The sequence below is a fragment of the Sus scrofa genome, chromosome 2 (assembly GCF_000003025.6).
Source record: "Sus scrofa isolate TJ Tabasco breed Duroc chromosome 2, Sscrofa11.1, whole genome shotgun sequence".
Lineage (NCBI taxonomy): Eukaryota > Metazoa > Chordata > Mammalia > Artiodactyla > Suidae > Sus > Sus scrofa.
In genome coordinates, this window is record NC_010444.4 from 9,645,608 (window position 1) to 9,663,126 (window position 17,519).

General features: G+C 51.7%; 1 protein-coding gene across 1 annotated transcript in view; it reads right to left on the bottom strand.

The window, feature by feature from the left end:
• The window catches only part of FADS2 (fatty acid desaturase 2), a 32,726-nt gene that overhangs the window by 11,667 nt on the left and 3,540 nt on the right, over positions 1 to 17,519 (bottom strand). The window contains 4 exon segments of the mRNA NM_001171750.1: positions 1,640 to 1,765; positions 9,061 to 9,162; positions 9,279 to 9,476; positions 11,414 to 11,524. Of these exon segments, the coding sequence (NP_001165221.1) occupies positions 1,640 to 1,765; positions 9,061 to 9,162; positions 9,279 to 9,476; positions 11,414 to 11,524 (537 nt within the window).

Sequence of the window (17,519 nt, forward strand, 5' to 3'; positions counted from 1 at the left end):
GGACGGGCAGGAGTCCAGCCCCAAGGCCCTGCGGAGGGCCACGGCCTCTCCGAGGGACGGACTTGGCCTGTTCCCCAAGGTGAAGCAAGAAGCCGGGGGGGTGAGGAGTGGCCAGGCCTCGGGACAGGGGGGAGCCTCCCAGAGGATGAAAAAGCAGGATCTCAGATGGGGACAGGGGGCGGCAGCAACCCTCACAGCTTTTGAGAGCCCTTGTCCAGAGCCAAGGGCATAAGGGCCTCATGGTCCCCCTTGGTGACGGGGGGTGGCGGAGGGGAGCAGAACCAGGCTGCCCCCTGACGTCACCCCTATTTAATTCTGTTCTGGAAATTCCAGGAAGGTTATAAAAAACCCAAACCAGAAATGAGTGTGGAGCTATTACAAAGAATCTCTATTTTCATTATTTCCGAGGTTCCGGTGGTCTTCCCAGGAAGTTCAAAAGAATCCCCTGAAAAACAACCAGAATCGCAAGGAAACCTAAGTGGACACGAGCCAGATGTAAGATGTTGAAGCTGCAGTTTGGGTTTTTATGTTTTTCATTTTCATTTTTTATTTGTGGGCCCGAGGCACGGGAAAGTGCCCCGTGCCAGGGATGGCACCTGAGCCACAGCAGTGACAAGGCCCAGTCCTTACCTGCTAGGCCACCAGAGAATGCCACATATCAATGACAAGTTCTCTGGTGGCCCGGCAGTTAAGAATCTGGCATGGCTGCTGCTGTGGCTCAAGTGCCATCCCCAGTCCAGGAACTTCCACACATCGCAGGCATGGTAAAAAGAAAATGCTTATAAGAGCTATGTTCTCTACTTATAATAAAAGGTAAACCCAGGAGTTCCCGTCATGGCGCAGCGGACACGACTCCGACAAGGAACCATGAGGTTGTGGGTTCGATCCCTGGCCTCGCTCAGTGGGTTAAGGATCTGGCGTGGCTGTGAGCTGTGGTGTAGGTCGCAGATGTGGCTGGGATCCGGCGTTGCTGTGGCTGGCATAGGCTGGCAGTATAGCTCTGATTCGACCCCTAGCCTGGGACCCTCCATATGCCACAGGTGCAGCCCCCAAAAGACAAAAAAAGACAAATCAATCAATCAATAAATAAAAGGTAAACCAAGACAGAAACAAGTCAGTGCGACAGAGTGGGAGGAAATGGCCTGGCTGTCAGATCTGGCCTCGACTGGGGGCTAAAGGATGTGACTCTGTGACCCCGAGCTCGTGCCATGAGTCCTCCACTGAGCCTCATTTGCATCTATGGTGAAGCAGGTGGGACCAGACCCGCCGGGATCCTCCTGGCTGCTTCGGGGACTGCGACTCTCCGAGTAAGGTTTCCTTGTACTGGTCTTTGGGGACCAAGCTTGAGCCCTGGAATTGTGCTTTCCTGCTACACTGGAAGGAACAAGCCAGAAAATGTTCTTCCCCAGCCCAAGGGAGGCGGGGAGGCTGCTAACACGCTAACAAAGAGCTTCATCCATTATTTACGCAGGAGGCCAGGCCACTGAAATTCCAGCTTGAATGATTCAGGGTGCCCAGGAAAGGATTCCATGTAAACATCAGACACAGATGGGTCTGTTTGCTCCCCCCGCCCCATCCCTCCCCGGAGCCCTGCGCAGGCCAAACACTCCCCAGATCTTTCTGTCCGCTCCAGTCCTACCTCAACCGGCTGCCTTTCTCCCAGGACAAACACATGCAGCATGTTCACATCTGGATCCTTGCTAAAGATGTTGGGCTTGGCATGATGCTGGAAGTGGCGATGGTTCCACCAGTTGGCAGAGGCACCCTGTGGGGGAAGGGAGGGGGGTGAGCTGTGCAGCCCTTGGGGGACCCACAAACAGCAGGCCCCACTCCTGGCACCTGCAGCATTCACGGCCAACTCCTCCATCACACACAGGGCTTTTGACTGAACGCCTGAGCTTGGCCCTGCCAGTCCTGAGGCCAGAGCGCTGGCCAGCTCCTCAGCCAGGACTTCTGAATGGAGCCGGGTCCCTCCATCCCTTCAGGCCTGTTTCCCAGTCCTAAGATGGTGCTGGTGATGGCTGGGAAGAGGCAGGTGTTTCAGCAGGTGTGGGGGAGTCTTCACTCTGCCAACCCCAGGGGTGAGCCTCCACGCCCCTCATGTTGTCCAGAGAGGAGAACTTCTGTTTCGGGAACTGTAAGAAGTGGTCCCTGGGAATTCCCATCATGGCTCAGTGGTGAACCAACCCAACTAGTATCCATGAGGACACAGGTTTGATCCCTGGCCCCACTCAGTGGGTTAAGGAGCCGGTGTTGCTGTGAGCTGTGGTGTAGGCCGGCGGCTACAGCTCCCATTTGACCCCTAGTCTGGGGACCTCATATGCTACTGGTGTGGCCCTAAAAAGTCAAAAAAAAAAAAAAGGAAGTGGTCCCTATTATATGACCGAGCATCTCACTCGTAGGTACCTACCCAAGAGCAATGAAAAACATGGCCACACACAACCTTGTACATGAATGTTTCTAGCAACATTTTGTTTTTGTTTTTGTTTTTGCTTTTTAGGGCCACACTCACAGCATATGGAGGTTCCCAGGCTAGGGGTCGAATCGGAGCTACAGCTGCCAGCCAAAGCCACAGCCACAGCCACAGCAACGCAGGATCCAAGCCGCATCTTCGACCTACACCACAGCTCACAGCAACGCCGGATCCTTAACCCACTGAGCGAGGCCAGGGATCAAACCCACAACCTCGTGGTTCCTAGTCGGATTCGTTAACCACTGCGCCACGACGGGAACTCCTATACTTGATTCCTTTTTGATGAAGGGTCCAGAACAGGGCAATCTATAGACACAGATGAGTGGTTGCCTAGTGCTGGGGCTGGGATGAGTTGGGTGGTGGGGACTATGTGGCATGGGATTTCTTTTCAGACTGACATTTGAAAGATGTTCCAAAATTGACAGTGATGGTGGTTGCACAGATCTGTGAATTTACACACTTTAAAGGGCAAATTGCACAGCATGTGAATGACATCATATCACATCGTAGGCCAACAGCTGCAGTTCCAATTTGACCCCTCGCCTGGGAACTTCCATATGCTGTGGGTGAGGCTCTAAAAGAAAAAAAATAAAAAAGCTTTAAGAAAAAAAAAAGGGGGCGGGGAGTTTCCTGGTGGTCTAGGGGTTAGGATTTGACACTTTCACTGCTGCAGCCCAGGTTCAATCGCTGGTCTGGGAACTGAGATCCCACGTCAAACCACTGTACACTGAGGCCAAATAAATAAATAAATACATAAAAATAAAAAAAACAAACAAAAACGAAGACCGTAGGTGGCCCTTGCTCTCAGAGGGCCTGCAGAGTAGCTGGCAAGAGACAGCCCAACAGCGAGACATGCCACTGCACTGAGGCATGACAGCTGAGGCATGTGATACCCAGACATCTCAGGAAGGAATTAATAAGCAATTTCTAACACAAACAGCTAAGAGCTTGGATTCCAGCAGACAAGAAGAATTACGTAAGAATTTCCGTCAGTGCCACAAATTACCTTCTTCCTCTCTGTCTCTCTCTCTTTTTCATTTGGTCTTTTTAGGGGTGCACCCTCAGCATATGGAGGTTCCCAGGCTAGGGGTTGAATCGGACCTGGAACTGCCAGCCTACACCACAGCCACAGCAACATGGGTTCTGAGCCATGTCTGCAACCTACACCACAGCTCACGACACCGCCGGATCTTTAATCCACTGGGTGAGGTCAGGGATCGAACCTGAGTCCTCAGGGATATGAGTTGGGTTCATTACCACTGAGCCACAACGGGAACTCCCCTTCCTTCCTTCCTTCCTTCTGGCCACACCCGCAGCATACAGAAGATCCGGGCCAGGGATTAGAACCAAACTGCCCCAACCCCAGATCCTTTAACCAAATGCCCCGGGCCTGAGATCGAACCCACACCTCAGCAGTGACCTGAGCTGCTGCAGTTGGGATTCGTAACCCACTGCGCCATGGAGGGAACATCCAATGAATTTCTGTCTCATCAGCTGGAGCTCCAGACACATTGAGGGCATGTCCTTCCACAGTCACCCAGTGACGCAAAGAGCAACTTTCCTGACCCTTCAGCTCCAGGACTTCACTAGTGAACATTTGCCGGGTCAATCAATGCTCTGGCCAAGGGTCTGGCCAACTACAAAAAGGCCTAACTGTAAAAACAAACATTTAACTTGGGAGGTGTTTTGGCACAAACACAGTTTCTGGACACTCTCGGTCCGGGACAGGAACAGCTCTGAGCAGCTGTGACCTTTGCAGTGAACTTGCATAACCCCTGTAGGCAGGAGGGCCTCAAAACGCAACAGAGAAGGAAAAACAAACAAACAAAAAAAAAGTCATCAAATGAGCTCAGAGGATCAAGAAATCAAATGACACACTTGCCTTTCCAGCCAAAGGGAACAAAATTCCTGGGACGAGCGCAATGGAGTCTCTGGTACAAAGAAATTAAGGGGCAGAGCATTTAAGCACGATATTCAGAACACAGCAACTAGAGAAGTTTGCTGGGAGTTCCTGCTGTGGCTCAGTGATGACGAACCCGATTAGGATCCATGAGCACTCGGGTTCAATCCCTGGCCTTGCTCAGTGGGTTAAGGATCCAGTGTTGGCGTGAGCTATGGTGTAGGTTGCAGATGCAGCTTGGATCCAGAGTTTGTGGCTGTGGCGGAGGCCAGCAGCTGCAGCTCCAATTCGACCCATAGCCTGGGAATGTCCATGTGCCAAGGGTGTGGCTCTAAAAAAAAAAAAAAAAAAAAAAAGAAAGAAAGAAAAAAAAAAAGAGAGAGAGAGAGAGAAGGAGAAGTTTGTTGAAAAAAAGAAAAAGAGGAGTTCCTGTCGTGGCTCAGTGGTTAACAAATCCAACTAGGAACCATGTGGTTGAGGGTTCGATCCCTGGCCTTGATCAGTGGGTTAAGGATCCGGCGTTGCCGTGAGCTGTGGTGTAGGTCACAGACATGGCTTGGATCCCGCGTTGCTGTGGCTGTGGTGTAGGCCGGCAGCTACAGCTCCAATTCGACCCCGAACCTGGGAACCTCCCTATGCCACGGGAGCGGCCCAAGAAAATGGAAAAAAATACAAAAAAAAAAAAAAAAACAGAGAGAGAGAGAGAGAAAGATACACACAAACATGTATATAAGGTACAAGTTTTTCTTTCGCTTCAGATTCCAAAATGGCCCCACAGAGTCCTACTCTATTTAAAATGTTGGTATTCTGTTCACGGTGGATTTTTTTTTTGCATTAATTTTGCTTTCTAAAACAGTACTGCATTGAACTGTTACTTATCTCAATTGCTGACTTTTTGGTGTCCCTTTAAATTCTGTGCCCCTGTGAAGTGCCTCACTTGCCTCACCCTAGTCCTGACTCTGGGGGCCCAAGATAAGATTGCGGGGTTCAAAGATTTCCATCTCCAGATGCAGAGTCTAGATGGTGCCAGGCCTGGGGGTTTGCATTGTATCCGAAGTGCAAGGCCGAACAGAGGTGCGACCTCTCAGAACTTTCATTGTACAAGATCTCCCTTGGGGGAGTTCCCGCCATGGCACAGTGGGTTAAGAATCAAACTGCAGTGGGGGTGCAGGTTCGCTTCCCCAGCGCAGTGGGTGAAAGGATCCAGCGTTGCCACAGCTGCGGCTTAGGTCACAGCTTGAGCTATGGCTCGGATTCAGTCTCTGGCCTGAGATCTTCCATATGCCTCGGGTGGGGTCATAAAAAAAAGTCACCCTCGGGAGGAAATGTCCACTGGAAGGGACGTGGACATGGGCTGAAGGAAGAGGGGGTGACGGGAGATGGAGGGCTCACGTGTGGAATCCTCCAGCAGCACAGGCTGACAGTTAAAAAAAAAAAAGAAGCAGCACAGGCTCACACGTGGAATCCTCCAGCAGCTCAAGGCTCCCACACCCTGTTCAGTGCCCTCACCACACTGGGCTAAAATATCCCAGTTGGGAGTTCCCATCGTGGCACAGTGGTTAAGGAATCCGACTAGGAACCATGACGTTGCGGGTTCGATCCCTGGCCTTGCTCAGTGGATTAAGGATCTGACATTACCGTGAGCTGTGGTGTAGGTTGCAGACGCGGCTCAGATCCCGCATTGCTGTGGCTGTGGCGTAGGCCGGTGGCTACAGCTCCGATTAGACCCCTAGCCTGGGAACCTCCATATGCCGTGGGTGTGGCCCTAGAAAAGGCAAAAAGACAAAAAATAAATAAATACAACATCCCAGTTGGCAGGGCACCTGAGGACCTCCCTGCAGCCAGATCTTTTTGTCCGAGCCAAGGGATCAGAAAAACAGCTGAGTCTTGTCTGCAGCTGTGCAGCCACTGGGAGCCGGAGCGCTTCCAGGAGCGCTCCAATGCTCCTCGCTCCAGCGCACCCCCTGGCTGAGCTGATGGACCGCATGGCTAGCTCGGCCACAGCTGGCCGGGGGCTGGCAAACGACGCGTGGAACCCCCGTCCCTGACCTCCTGTAGTCTCCGAGCCCACACGCTCTGTCACCCCAGAGTTGAGACGTCCGGAGCCCATGTTTGAGACGGAGGCCAGTCCTCTGTCCTGCCCTCCTCTTCCATCCGACGCAAGAGCTGTGTTCCAGGGGCCCTTCAAGGACGGAGGGGCCTCAGATCCTCCTGGCTCCCACCCAGAATCTAGAAGCAGGACACAGTCCATCTTTGGGAACGGTGTGGGGATCACGCGGGTCGGGAGTGAAACGTTACTTTGCTACAAAGGAGGGTTTTCTCCACCAGAAAAGGATATAAAAATGAAACAACGCGTTCTACTCTATGCATCCTTCACCCCTAGAATTCTGGAAAGAAACCAGGTTCTCAGACAGCTCCAGGCTCAAGGGTCAGGCAAACTGCTTGCCGAGGAACTGGTTGGTTACTAGTTCAGCAAAATAGTTCATCCCCCACCAGACTGGAGCCGGCAAACCAAGGGCTGGATTGCGAGGGTCGGGTCGCAGGGGGATAAGCCCAACCCAGACTCCTAGCTCTTCCCAAGCCAAGCTGGGGAGGGATGGGCGTCTCCAGGACACAGTCTTTTTTAGGAAGTAGCTGGATGCTGTTGGAGTGGGGCTGGGGTGAAAGGTGAGATCTGTTTCAAAGTGAGAGTTGGCAAGGAGATAGCAGCTTATCAGATCAACCCAAGGTCACGGGCAAGTCCAGCTCGAACTTGCCTGAGCAATAATGCTTTTGCAGGTTTGCCTCCTGGTCCGGAGGTTTTTTTTTTTTAGGGCCACACCCGAGGCATCTCGAAGTTCCCAGACTAGGGGTTGAATCGGAGCTGCAGCTGCCCACCTACTCCACAGCCACAGCAACATCAGATCCCAGCAGAGTCTGCAACCTACAGCAATGCTGGCTCCTTAACCCACTGAGCAGGGCCTGGGATTGAACCTGTATTCTTATGGATATTCATCGGATTCATTATCGCTGAGCCACAACAGGAACTCCCAACCTTACCTTCTGAATTTGAAACACCTCTTGTCCTTTGGCTTAGCTGATCATTAACTGTTTTCTTTTTTGGAGTTTCCACTGTGGCGCAACAGGATCAGTAGTGTCTTGGGACCGCTGGGATGAAGTTTGATTCCTGGCCAGCAAAGCGGGTTAGGGATCTGGCGTTGCCACAGCTGCGGCTTAGGTAACAGCCTTGGCTCAGATCTGATCCTTGGCCCAGGAATTCCATATGCCTTGGGGTGACCAAAAAAGGAAAACAAACCAATCTTTTTCTTTTTTGGCCGCCCCCCCAGCATACGGAGTTCCCAGGCCAGGGATCAGATCTAAGCCACAGTGGCTGCATCCTTAACCTGCTGTGCCGGGCCAGGGATCAAACCTGCAGCCCAGAGCTCTGGAGACACCACCAATCCCGTTGGCCACAGTGGGAACTCCTGATTTAACTTTCGATGTCCCTTATCTAAAGACTTAAACAATGACAGTATTTCTTTTTCGTGCCCCATCTATTTCCAAAGCACAGTGGAGACGGCTTCTGAGAAGGGACTCATATGTAACAGAATGGTTAAAATAAAGATAAAAGCAAGTAAATGGCAGGCAGTGGGAGGGGAGGATGCATAAGGAAGATGTGTGTTTGGGATAGTTGCTGTTTCTTGTTTTGCTCTGTTTCCTGGCATCCGAGGGGGAAAAAAAGAGAAACGGGACATATTAAATAGCAAGCTTACCTGGTGGAGGGAAGCACACTGATTTATCAAGAGAGGCTGCTTTTTCAGATGCAAACTATTACATATAGATGGATAAACAAGGTCCTACTGTATAGCCCAGGAACTGTGTTCAATTAAACCATAATGGAAAAGAATATGGAAAAGAATGTATACATATGTATAACGGAATCACTTTGCTGTACAGCAGAAATTAACACAACATTGTAAACCAACTTTACTGCAGTGAAATAAATTTTCTATAAAAAGAGAGGCGTTTTTTTTTTTTTTTTTTTGGCTGTGCCTACGGCAAAGTTCCAGGGGCCAGGGATGAACCCACACCATAGAAGGCACCCAAGCCGCTGTAGTGACAATGCCAGATCCTGAAACCACTGTGCCACAAGGAAACTCCCGAGAGACTGCTTTTCAGCGGCCCCAAACTAAAAGGAATTTATTATTAAGTCCTTCGGTAAGGACTATTCAATTAAGAAGCATGTGCCTGGAGTTCCCGTTGTGGCTCAGTGGTTAACAAATCCGACTAGGAACCATGAGGTTTCGGGTTCGACCCCTGGCCTTGCTCAGTGGGTTCAGGATTCGGCCTTGATCAGTGGGTTAAGGGTCCGGCCTTGCTGTAAGCTGTGGTGTAGTTCGCAGACGCAGATCTGGCCGCCAGCTGCAGCTCCGATTCGACCCCTAGCCTGGGAACCTCCATATGCCACCAGTGCAGCCCCAAACAGCATTAAAAAAAAAAAGGCATGTGCCTGTTTTTATAATGAGTACACTGGTTTTGTGTATCTAACAAGGTCAGGAGGCAGGGCTTGGAAGTTCAGAGAAGTGGAGAACTGGCAGGTCCTGTGGCCCAATCCAGCAGACATTGTCCTGACTGGTCTGAGTGAAGCGAGGGGACAGTGCCCCACTGCTAACTGATGGGAAGGGTGCCCAGGGCGGCTGACATTTACCTTTAAGTGGCCAATGATGAACTTGTGGACGATGTGGTTCCACGTGGATTTCTTGTAAACAGAGAGATGGCCGTAATCGTGCTGCAGCCACCCAGCCTGGGCCTGGGGAGAGAGGGCCAGGGAGGTTTGCCCAGCATCAGCACCCAGGCCTCTTCGAGCCAGGGGGCGGGGGGGGGGATGGGGAGGCTTTGCATGGCAGGTGAGGGGTCACACCTCACCTGAGAGGTAGCAAGGATGAAGGCCGTCATGAGGGTTGGAATCCAGCCATTGCCAAAGTAAGAGATGGTGAACAAGGCAATAATTTCCATGACAATGATGTGGGCCAGGAGGAGGAAGAAGAACAGGTGGTTGCTCTCGAACAGGTTCATGTCCTCGGCCGTCTTCTTCAGGGCCCGGAAGTCCTCGGTGATCTCAGACTGTTGAGCCAGAACATAGGGAAGGGGTCAGCAGGCCAGCCGCTCCAGAGGGGACCTGTCCACACACCTGAGCCCCGCAGGAGCCTGGCCCCATGCACTGTAAAGGCTGCTGTCGCCACGTGCCTACCTGGGCCTGGCGCTGTCCTAGAACTGCCCATTTGTCCACAGCCAGTTCAGTAACAGAGAAAGGATGCAACTAGGAGTTCCCGTCGTGGCGCAGGGAAACAAATCCGACTAGGAACCATGAGGTTGAGGGTTCGATCCCTGGCCTCGCTCAGTGGGTTAAGGCTCCAGCACTGCTGTGAGCTCTGGTGTAGGTTGTAGACATGGCTCGGATCTGGCATTGCTGTGGCTCTGGCGTAGGCCGGCGGCTGTAGCTCTGATTAGACCCTTAGCCTGGGAACCTCCATATGCCTCGGGTGCGTCGCTAAAAAGCAAAAAAAAAAAAAAAGGCTGCAACTCAAAAGCTTGCATTTTTACACACCCACGTTCACAGCAGCATTATTTGCCATAGACAAAAGGCAGAAACAACCCAAATAGCCAGTGATGGATGGATAGCTAAGCAAAACGTGGTCTCTAGGAGTTCCCATCATGGTGAAGCGGAAACGAATCCAACTAGGAACCATGAGATTGGGGGTTCCATCCCTGGCCTCGCTCAGTGGGTTAAGGCTCCAGCCTTGCCGCGAGCTGTGGTGTAGGTTGCAGACGTAGATCTGGCGTGGCTGTGGCTGTGGTGTAGGCCAGCAGCTGTAGCTCCGATGAGACTCCTGGCCTGGGAACCTCCATATGCCGTGTGTCCAGCACTAAAAAGCAAAAAAAAAAAAAAAAAAAAAAAAGGTCTCTATATACAGTGGACTATTATTCAGCCTTCAAAAAGAAGATAATTCTGACACGTGCTACAAATGAGGGAACCCTCAAGACCCTGAGCTAAGTGAAACTAAGCCAGACACGAACAGACAAATACTTCTGAACCCCTTTCTATGAGGGACCTAGAATAGGCGAATTCATCAGCAGAAAGAATAGTGTTGACCAGGGGTGGGCGGGCAGGGGCGGGGGGAGGGGGCAGCTGGGTGATTAATGTTTAATGGGGACAGAATCTCAGTTTGAGATGATGAAAAAGTTTCAGAGATGGATAGTGGTGATGGTTGCATAACAATGTGAACGAACTCAAAGTCACTGAACTGTGCCCTTAAAAAATGCTTAAGATAGCAAATGTTATGTCTCTTTTACTACGATTTTTTTTTTTTTTTTTTGTCTTTTTGCCTTTCCTAGGGCCGCTCCCTCAGCATACAGAGGTTCTCAGGCTAGGGGTCGAATCGGAGCTGTAGCCGCTGGCCTACACCAGAGCCACAGCAACACAGGATCCGAGCAGAGTCTGCAACCTACACCACAGCTCACGGCAACGCCGGATCCGGAACCCACTGAGCAAGGGCAGGGATCGAACCTGCCACCTCATGGTTCCTACTTGGATTTGTTAACCACTGCACCACAACGGGAACTCCGATTTTTTTTTTTTTTAATTATATTTTCCACTCCCTGACATGCACCACTTGTCCTGGGCACTCTATTAGGCAGAAAAGGACTGGGTGGTCAGGGAGATGAGAGCATCAATGGGAGAGAGAAGGCAGCTAGTAGGGAGGGGCAGGGCAGGAGCGGGAGAAAGGCCAGATACAACATTGGGGGCTGGGCAAGAGGGAAAGACCCTGTGCCCAGCCTGGCACCGCAGAGGCCCCAGAGGTGGGGAAGCTGGGAATGAATGACTCCAAGTGGGGGGGGGCAACAGAGGCTGGCATCCTCCCTGAAGCCCAGGCGATGCGTAGTGGCTCCCCCTGGACTGGCACAAAGGCTCCTTTGCCCCACGCCGCCATGCCCTCTCCGTGTCTGGGTTGGGGACCCCCTCACCCACCCTTCCTTGCGGGTCTCCTTCTCCGACTCACGTTCTTGGTGCGATCCTGGCTGGGCTCCTCCGGGGCCAGCTCTCCGATCAACAGAGGCTTCATGAACTTGCGCACTAAATCAAGGTCGCGGTGGAAGGCGAAGAAGGCATCCTGGGGAGCAGGGGGGCAGGTGGTGAGCGGGAGACCCCAACTCCGCCAGTCTCCGCCAGCGCCTTCGCCCCAGAGAGAGCAGGGCTCGTCAGCGGAAGCGCTGTGGCACTCAGACACCAAGACACCATCCGAGGCCTCAGCGATCTAGTCCCACATGCGCTCAGCCTCATCCTGGAAGGTCCCTCAGATGGAGACCCTACTTGGAGCTCCGCCCTGAGGAAGGGCCGCTAAGTTTTAGGAAAACTGCAGAGATCTGCCGGCTACTGCTGGGCTCCTTCCAAGAAGATGCAGCCCACGGGCACCAGGCTGGGCAGGGTCAGGTTCCAGAGTCTCCGAGGGCTCCTCTGCAGGCTGCCTGGTTCCAGGGCCAACTGCACCACCATCCCCCCTCCCACGCCTTCCCCGCCCCCCGCCTTCCCAGGCCACCACTGTCAAGGAAACCAACAGGGCTGGAGCCTGCCACAGCAGGCAAAGTGTGCTTAGACCATGTTAAACCAAAAGCTAATGACATGGAATCAACCCACATGTCCACTGGTAGATAATTGGATTAGGAAGGTGTGGGATATATACCCAATGGAATACTACTCGGCCATAAAAAAGAACAAAATAATGCCATGTGCAGCAACATGGGTGGAACTAGAGACTCTCATCCTGAGTGAATTAAGTCAGAAAGAGAAAGACAAACCCCATATGATATCACTTATATCTGGAATCTAATATATGGCACAAAGGAACCTTTCCAAAAAAAGAAACTCATGGACTTGGAGAATAGACTTGTGGTTGCCCAGGGGGAGGGGGAGGGAGTGGGATGGATTGGGAGCTTGGGGTTAATAGATGCAGACAATTGCCTTTGGAATGGATTAGCAATGGGATCCTGCTGTGTAGCACTGGAAACTCTGTCTAGTCACTTCTGATGGAGCATGATAATGCGAGAAAAAAGAATGTATACATGTATGTGTAACTGGGTCACCATGCACTACAGTAGAAAAAAATGTATATATAAATAAATGATAAAAAAAAAAGGCTAATGCAGAATTACTTAAAACTCATTTCCGGGGGAAAAAGCTTTTTCCTATCTTTATTTATTCGTTTTTCTCTTTTTATAGGGCTGCATCTGTGGCATTTGGAAATTCCCGGGCTAGAGCTCCTACACCACAGCTCACGGCAATGCCGGATCCTTAACCCACTGAGCAAGGCTGGGGATTGAACCCGCATCTTCATGGTTCCTAGTCAGGATCTGGCATTGCCGTGAGCTGTGGGGTAGGTCGCAGAAGCGGCTCGGATCTGGCATTGCTGTGGTTGTGGTGTAGGCCGGCAGCTACAGCTCTGATTGGACCCCTAGCCTGGGAACCTCCATGTGCTGCAGGTGCGGCCCGAGAAAAAGACCAAAAAAAAAAAGGAAAAAAAGAAAGAAAATGTACAGAAGAATAAAGGGGAAAATAAGTGTCATCCGGAGAATGACTGTTGCTAATGTTGCTGAATATTTTCCCCATGTTTTTAATACATGCTCTCTATATTACATGGAACAAATGCAGCATCTCCGTTAGAGATGCGCTGACATTAGGCCTGCCTGATGATGTCCCAGGGATGAACCATGTTTCCTGGTATCAAACCAAGCGGCAAGGAACCCCTGAAACTAATGCAATATTGTACCTCAACTATATTTCAACTTACGAACATTTTTTAAAAACCCGATTTGAGACTTTATAGAAGAGAGGAACAAGTCTAACCACACCATGAGAAGCGATCAGAAAAATCAACATAGGGGAAAAAACGTGAAGGGCAGGTGTGTTTGGGGATGTGTCTTGGTTTAAAAGGCCCGAAAAAGATACAACAACAAGGTGTTAAAAACTGCAAGGCTTGATGTGAAAGGTTCCCCTTTGGAGAGGGAAAAACAAAAACAAAAAACAAAAACCACTCAGCAGTTTTCCAAGACATTTTGGGGGGTTGAATGAGAAAATTTGGATAGAGTCTGGATATCTGATCGTATTAAAGAATCACTGCCAATTTTCTTCAAAGTAACTAAGGTAATTATGTCACCGAATGTGCCTATTGTGAAGGGGCAGAATATGCAATTTATTTTCGTGTGATTTTCATATGATTCAGCCAAAGACAACGCTTATATGCGTAAAGAGGAAGGTAAACACAGGCAAATGTTGAGAGACATGAATGGTGGTTGAGGATACACAGGTGCTTGATTCTGTCAATCTTGTTGTGGTTGGGGAATTCTCAAAAAAAAAAATTTTTTTTTGTCTTTTTGCCTTTTCTAGGGCCGCTTCCCGCAGGCATATGGAGGTTCCCAGGCTAGGGGTCTAATCGGAGCTGAAGCCGCCGCTGGCAATGCAGGATCCGAGCTGCATCTGCAACCTACACCACAGCTCACGGCAATGCCGGATCCTTAACCCACTGAGCAAGGCCAGGGATCGAACCCACAACCTCATGGTTCCTAGTCGGATTTGATAACCACTGTGCCACGACGGGAACTCTTGGAATTCTCAAAATTTAAAAAAAAAAAAAAAAGGAGGAAGATGCTGACAACTCATTCCAGCTCCCACCCAAGTATCTCCCAACGGTAACTGCCAAGCTTCTCTTGTCCCCTGGCATCAAGCCCTTTTGCCCGGGTTTTGTTCTATTTGTGTCCAGAACAGACTGACAAAGCAACACTTTTTATGCAGAGGCAAACTGGGCCCAGAGTCTTTAAAACATGTCAGTGCGGCCCCCCCCTCACCGAGGAGGAAATTTGGATGGCAGCAGGGGATGAAAACAAGTCTATTTTCAGAGAAGAGAGAGGGCTGCTGCTCCAGGACCCTGAGCAGACAGCGAGACGCCTGGGGTCCACTCTGGCCTCAGACTCCTCTACGAGGGAGGACCCCCAGCCCTGGGAGAGGGCCCATCAGGACCCTCCAAAGTCAGGGCCCAAGCCTGGGTGGCAGGGTGGTAACCAGAGCTGGTAACCACAGCTGCCTTCCAAAGTCAGAGTGGAAAAGGGACCTTTCACTGGGCCTCCTCACGTGACACCATGGCTTTTGAGAGGCGAAGGGGAAGTTCATGGTAAGGCAGTTTCCCGAGGCAGGACTGATAATAAGACTGACTCTCTACCCCACACTGGGAGGAAGTCTGCAAGGGCTTTCACCTCACTTCCAGGTCACAGCCAGGTAACACCTCCAAGCCTCCGTCTGGGCTGAGGAACGGAGCTGACAATCTCCTGTCCTGACTGAGGCCAGCCCTGGGCCACATCCAGAGGGCTCTTGGGCAGCCTCCTCTCCCCGAGGCCAAGGGAGAAGGGTCACGCGCCAAGTGGGGGCCCAGAGTTGTTTCTACATCTGCCCTGAAGCCTCCAAGCCCCACGTTACAGAGGGAGGCCCTGGAATGCAGGAAGGTCATGTTCAAGGGGCAGGGCCAGGATCAAAGCCCGGTTCACCCTGAAGAAAGAGGTCGATGGGCCCCTGGGCTGAGAACCGCTGGGACTTAGGCTGAGGCAAGTAGGCCTGGCTTCTCTTTGATACCTTCGAGGAGAAAGTTAATGGCAGGAGCTGAGCTCTGCTGGAGTAAAAAGGTACGATGACCACATCACTCACCCCTGCGGTCAAAGAGACCTCCCCAGTTACACCCGCGCAGAAAGACTCCTGGGGGTCATAAACGGAGGGGGCGCCAGGCCACAATAAGTCCTGAGAGTTTCCCAGAACCCTTTGCTCTGGAATCCGTCTTGGCCAAAAGATGTGGAAGCATACTGGGTCCGGGGAGTTGTGAGCAATAAAAGAAGATGATTGGCCAAAGGAAAACAAAGATTTGGAAGAACATGAGTCCAATATAAGCGATTTAAACCACCTCTCTGGCACGGTCTTCATTCAAGAGGACACCCACAACCTCACCCCTCTTTTGGAAGTGCGTTACGGCTTTGCTTCTGTCTTCGAGAAACAGACTACTTCTCCATGTGTTTTCCCACATGTTGTGCTGTTTCTAACAATAGACTTGTTTTTATAATCTTTGCCTCTTTGGAATAGTCTTGCTTTCAGCAGAGGGCAAGAACCAGGGCAATCATGCTCTCAGCCTCTAGCTCGTCTCGTGGCCGGGATGCTTGGTTTTCACTCAGATGGCCCAGGTTCAATTCCTGAGCAGAGAATGAAGATCTCACTTGAAGCCATCACTCACTGCTCTCTCTCTGCGATCAACTCAACCCAGGCTGCATCCCCACAAGCCTCACGCTCGTCTAGAAAGCCAAGCTCTTGAATTGTCTCATTGGCCATGGCAGGTCTGGCAGCTTTGCCGGCAGGCCTGATGGAACTCACCCTTGAATCCACAAAGTACGTTCCCACACCAGGGCCTGTGGCTCTTCCTTCTGCTTGGAGTCCTGCTCCTGCAGCATCCCATGGCTGGCTCCCCCTCACCCCAATCTGAAAGAGCCATCCTCCAGCCCCACACTTTCTGGAACATCACCTTGTTTTAGCTTCTTCATAACAGTAATCAAAATCCCCAGTTATATCATCTGCTCATTTCTTTTTTTTGCGGGGGGGAACCACACCCACAGCATATAGAGGTTGCCAGGCTAGAGGTCGAATCAGAGCTAGAGCTGCCAGCCTACACCACAGTAACCCAGAATCCAAGCCAGAATCTGTAACCTACACCACAGCTCACGGCAACACCAGATCCATAACCCACTGGGCAAGGCCAGGGATCGAACCCACGTCCTCATGGATACTAGTTGGATTCATTTCGGCTGAGCCACAACAGGAACTCCTGCTCATTTCTTTATTGCCTGTCTCCCCAACAGGAAATATAAGCTCCACCAAAGGGCCAGCCCTGGCTCATTCACTGTCATAACCCCAGCGCCACCAGCAACGCCTAACGGGCTCACAGGACCCCACCGCTGTGCCCTGTCTCAGCCCAGGTGATGTCGCCATTGGCCGTTTTGCACAACCAGGCTTCTGGCTTCTGCCACATCATCACCGTCTCTGGCATCCACACCTTGGCAGCTGAGGTTAGGCAGGTCAGAGCCACGGGCTTTGTGCACATGAGCCAGAATCTTTATCAAACTCTGCGAGGCAGGTCCAGTTTTTTATCGATGAGGAAAGAGGCTGATGGAGGGCAAGCTACCTGTCCCCGGTCACACTCCAGGTCGCCTAACTTGAGAGTTTTTCCACTGTGGATCAAAATGAGCTTCCTGCTCCTAAGAGCTGAGCATGTTCTGAGTCTCCCGGGTCCAGGTATTTCACACAGGCCTCACGAACTTACCAAAGGTTCCCAACAGGTGCTCGGTTACAGAAGCGTCCGGCTGGCGCAAGGGAGGCCAAGGGGCAAGGCAGGACACAGCCCAGCCAAATGTTGACTCTGGCACGAGAATTGGAAGCAGGCTCCTGCCTTATCTGACGGAGAGATTGGAGCCAACGACTTTTCAGGAAGAAGGCCTGGGATGCAGGTGAAGGCGGCCGACAGTTGGGAGTAGAGGGGACCTGCCCCCCCAGGAGGGTAGGTGTGCATGCTGGAGGCTGGAGAGGACAGGCTGAGGATGGAGGGCCCCAACATCCAGATTCCCTAGTGAAAGAACTTCACCAGTGCCTGCCCAGCAACCCCCCCCACCCCGTGCCAGCCTCTTCCATATGAAGACATCACATCCTCCCTGCCCGGTGCCCCAGCTCTGAGCAGAACACACAGCTCATCCTGCACTGAGCAGCAGGTGCTATGTCTTGTTCCCGTGCCGTGTCCACCTTCTCTGCAGAACAAGGCTTATCTTTTTAGGGCCGCACCCATGGCATACCCAAGTTCCTAGGTTAGGGGTTGAATCAGAGCCATAGCGGCCAGCCTATGCCACTGCCACAGCCACACCGGATCTGAGTCTTCTCTCCAACCCACACCACAGCTTGCAGCAATGCTGGATCCTTAACCCAATGAGCAAAGCCAGGGACTGAACCTGCATCCTCAGGGATACTAGTCGGGTTCTCAACCCACTGAGCCACAATGGGAACTCCAAGCCAAGCCAGTCTCTAATCCAGCTTCC